General features: G+C 32.6%; 1 protein-coding gene and 1 pseudogene across 1 annotated transcript in view; one reads left to right on the top strand and one right to left on the bottom strand.

The window, feature by feature from the left end:
• MPP6 (membrane palmitoylated protein 6) overlaps positions 1-4,442 on the bottom strand; it is an 84,124-nt gene that overhangs the window by 41,853 nt on the left and 37,829 nt on the right. The window contains 1 exon segment of the mRNA XM_011361670.2: positions 2,174-2,292. Coding sequence (XP_011359972.1) covers positions 2,174-2,290 — 117 coding nt within the window. The 5' untranslated portion in view covers positions 2,291-2,292.
• The window catches only part of LOC105293202, a 2,345-nt pseudogene continuing 1,884 nt past the window's right edge, over positions 3,982-4,442 (top strand).

Below are 4,442 nucleotides of genomic sequence, written 5' to 3'. Positions count from 1 at the left end.
AATCTCAGGATAAACTTTAATGAATGAGGAGCTAGTTGTTAAGGATGTACAAAGAAAGTGGTTTCTTGAAATGGAAGCTACTCCGGGTGAAGAAGCTGTGAAGATTATTGAAATGACAACAAAGAATTTAGAATATTATATAAACTTAGTTGATAAAGCAGCAGCAGGGTTTGAAGGGATTGACTTCGACTTTAAAAGGAGTTTTACTGTGGGTAAAATGCTATCAAACAGCATTGTATGTTACAGAGAAAGGAAGAGTCAATTGATGCAGAAAACTTCACTGTTGTCTTATTTTAATAAATTGCCACTGCCACCCCAACCTTCAACAACCACCACTCCGATCAGTGAGCGGCCATCAACACTGAGGCAAGACCTTCCACCAACAAAAAGATTTAGACTCGCTGAAGGCTCAATGATGGTTAGCATTTTTTAACAATACAGTACTTTTAAATGAAGGTATATTCATATGGTTTTTTAGACATAACGCTACTGCACACTTAACAGACTACAGTATAGTATAAACGTAACTTTTATATGCACTGGAAAAACCAAAAAATTTGCATGACTGATTTTATTGCAGTATTTCCTTTATTTGGTGGTCTGAACTATACCTGCGATATCTCCGAGGTATGCTTGTATAATATTATTTAAAGACTTTTATAAACTATAAGCACATTTTAAGGTGCCTTACATAATGTTATCTAGTTTCTACAACTACAGATCAAAAGTTATAATTTAAATGAACACGGGGACAGGTGTATACTAGACACATTGACAATAAAAACTGACAACTAACAGAATAAATCAAGGGAAGAGCCAAAAACTATTTTTAAAGTACCAATAACAGCGTGGGGTAAGCCATTTAATTTAGGCTTAAACAGCCCCTACGGATTCTGACCGACCCTGAAGCTATTATTTTTTCCTGACACAATACAGTGAATGAATGATATTTATGACAAAAAGCTTGGGGTAAGCCATTTAATATAGGCTTAAACAGCCCCTACAGATTCTGACTGACCCTGAAGCTATTATTTTTTCCTGACACAATACAGTGAATGAATGATATTTATGACAAAAAGCTTGAATCTGAAAGTAAATAATATCCTATATATAAGTATTAAAGTACAGGACTAAGTAATAAACTTTGAATAAACTGCAATTAAAACTTATGAAAATATCAAGGGGTACTTATTGGGGGGGGTTCTCTTTGTGATTATATAAATGTCTAACTACTACGCTGTGCACCAGAAATTAGTATAATATTAAATGTCAACTATAATTGAAAAACATTGTTTTCATAACAAAAATAAAAATTCTAGTTGGGTAATCTGCGAGTGGATTAATTTCTACCTAGGAGCCAAAGCCTTTACATCATGTGATCGTAGAATAATTAGGTTTGTGAATAATATGAAGAATCTGCATCATTAATTCACTTTTACCAATGATAGACTTTGTAAAAGGTATCGTTTTTCAGAAGTATTAGAAGAAAACAAGTCATAGACTGTAGCGAATAAAACAGTCACAGGAGAGGGTGAAACTGACCTTCTGGGAATGAGCAAATGGGCTACGTGAAGACATCAATGGGACAGCAGGGCTGTGAAGTGGTTGATACATCAAGCTTTAGTGATGTTTAGACAAATTACTCCAGGGAACTAGCACAAGTGAAATAAAATTGGACCAAAAATGGTTGTATTCATGGATAAGCTAAGGAGATTACTAAAGAGCTGATTACGGAAACAGACTTAAAATATCAGGGTTATCCTACAGAATACAAGATCTCAGAAAGTATTAGACAGAGGAAGTCAGGAATTAAAATGAAAAACAGGTGCAGGCTAATAAAATCGGTATCATGCTGTGGTTGAAAACGGAGATGGGATCGGGATCTTTTTCACATGCCCAGTTTTAACATGACTGTTCAGTTATAATTTCCCTAAAACTTTACATTTGTTAGGCTGAAACTAAGAGTCATTTCATTCTGAATTTAAAGTCAGCACAGAAAGGGCAAATGTGGTCTAATTCTGGTGTACAGTATTTTCATTATGTGATAAGTGTTATTATTTGCTAACTAAGCCTCAGGCATATCATTTTGTTCGGAAACAGTACTATCTGAAAAGACTTCTGCAAAAACGATTTAAAAAAATAATGTAGTAATCTTGTGAATAAACCAATATACCTTAGCAAGTGATTTTACAATAGGATTCTCCATAATCCCCTTGAGGAAAATGAGGTCTATTTCTTCGGCTCCCGTAGATGAGGGCAGCTCCGTGAGGTTATCCAACACTTGCTGCATTGCTGCTGAGATAAAATATACAAAAAAACAAAAGCCTTAAATTCTAAGCCATTATGAAATGCGATTACAAAATAACTCAAATAAAAAGGCATTAACAATTAACGCTCTTGAAAAACTGCATTTTAAAAAACTGAATTGTTAAATAGTATAAGTTTCTAATTGACTTGCCATGAATTAGTAGAACAGGTTTTTTTATATACAATTTAGGCTTTATACATATACTTACAACCTTATACTTGTTTTATATTTTTCAAATTTAAAAAACCTTACTCAAGAAGATATATAAAATTTTAATAAATCTATTTTAAAAAGATTGAATTACTAATCAGGAAACTTCTCACAAACCTGGAACCAGATGGTTTCATTGGTGAATTCCATCAAACACTTCAGAATTAAAACCAATACTTAACAAACTCTTCCAAAAAAAAAAAATAGGAGAGGAGGGAACACGTCTCAACTATTTTATGAGATCCTGATACCAAATCCAGACAAAGACATCACAAGAAAATTAAATGAAGATGCAAAAAAGTCTTTAGTAAAAGATTAGCAAATGGAATCCAACAACATATGAAAAGAACTATATACAACGACCAAGTACAATTTATCCCAGGAATGCAAGAGAGGACCATGAAAATCTATCAATGCAATACACTGTATTAATAGTACAAAAACAAACAAACAAACAACAACAACAAAAACATGATAATATCATTAGACACAGAGAAAGCATTTGACAAAATCTAATATCCTTTCGTGATAAAAACATTCCACAAACTAGGTACAGAAGGGAAATTTCTTCAACTCGCTGAAGGGCTTCTATGAAAAATTCCACAGCTAACATCATACTTAATGGTGAAAGACTGAATATTTTCCCATAAGATCAGGACAAGGCAAGGATGTCAACTCTTGCTACTTCTACTCAACATTGTACTGGAGGTTCTAGCCAGGACAGTTAGGCAAGAAATAAAAGGCATCAAGATTGGAAAGAAATAAGTAAAACTACTTCTTTTTGCAGATGACATGATACTGTATATAGAAAACCCTAAAAAATATACAAATAAATTTATTAGAATAAATGAGTTCAGCAAGGTCACAAAATATAAGATCAAAATACAAAATCAATTATATTTCTACACACTAGCAATGAGCCTACAAATGAAATTAAGAAAATCATTCCTTTTACAACAGTATCAAAAACAATTAGAAATTAGAAAAAAAATTCCAGTAATGAAAGAACTGTAAGATTTGTACACTGAAACTATGTCATTGAAAGAATTTAAAAAGCCTTAAATAAACAGAAAGATATCTCATATTCATGGACTGCAAAGATGGCAATATTCACCAAAATGATCCAGATTTAATGCAATCTCTATCAAAATCTTAGCTACTCCCCACCCCATCCTTTTTTTTTTTTTTTTGCAGAAATTGATAAGTTGATCCTAAAATTCATGTAACAAATGCAGATGAGCCAGAATAGCCAATCTCCAAAACAACAAAGCTGGAAGACCCACACTTAATTCCAAAATGGACTAAAAAGCTACAGTAATCAAGACTGCGTGGTACTAGCATAAAGACACACATGTAACTAAAGTTATATGAGTCCAAAAATAAATTCATAAATTTATGGTCAATTGATTTTCAACAATGGTGACAAGATAATTCAGTGGAGGAAAGAACAGTCTTTTCAATAAATGGTACTCGGACAACCGGATATACCTATGCAAGAGAGTAAAGCTAGACCTCACCTCATTCAATAGTCTTAATTTTATTGAGATTAATTTTATTAGTTTTATCTTCTCTTGATGTTTCTTTAGAATAAGTCTGCTAATACTGCAGTTGTTTAATATTCATTTTCCATTTTTATTAAAATATAAACATTGCTAAAAGTCAGACTGTACTACTATGTGGCTTATAATGAAATTTAGCAGTTCTCTGTTCCACACTGTCCACCCCTCCCAACTTGTCCTACTCTCCAGTAACTACTTTGAATTTAAGCTTCTTTTAATCATGTCTATATTTCTGGATACATGCTAACGTTGCTACTTTTTGATTTATCCATTTTAGACATTATGTATTTATTTTCTGTTAGAATACTAGAAGGTTAAGCTTTTACCTTCTATCTACACACTGGCAATTTTTTTACAAAATCAAC

The sequence above is a fragment of the Pteropus vampyrus genome, unplaced genomic scaffold (genome assembly GCF_000151845.1).
Source record: "Pteropus vampyrus isolate Shadow unplaced genomic scaffold, Pvam_2.0 Scaffold69, whole genome shotgun sequence".
Taxonomy (NCBI): Eukaryota; Metazoa; Chordata; class Mammalia; order Chiroptera; family Pteropodidae; genus Pteropus; species Pteropus vampyrus.
Note: the sequence above shows the minus strand (reverse complement) of the source record. Positions and strands in the feature narration are given on the sequence as shown.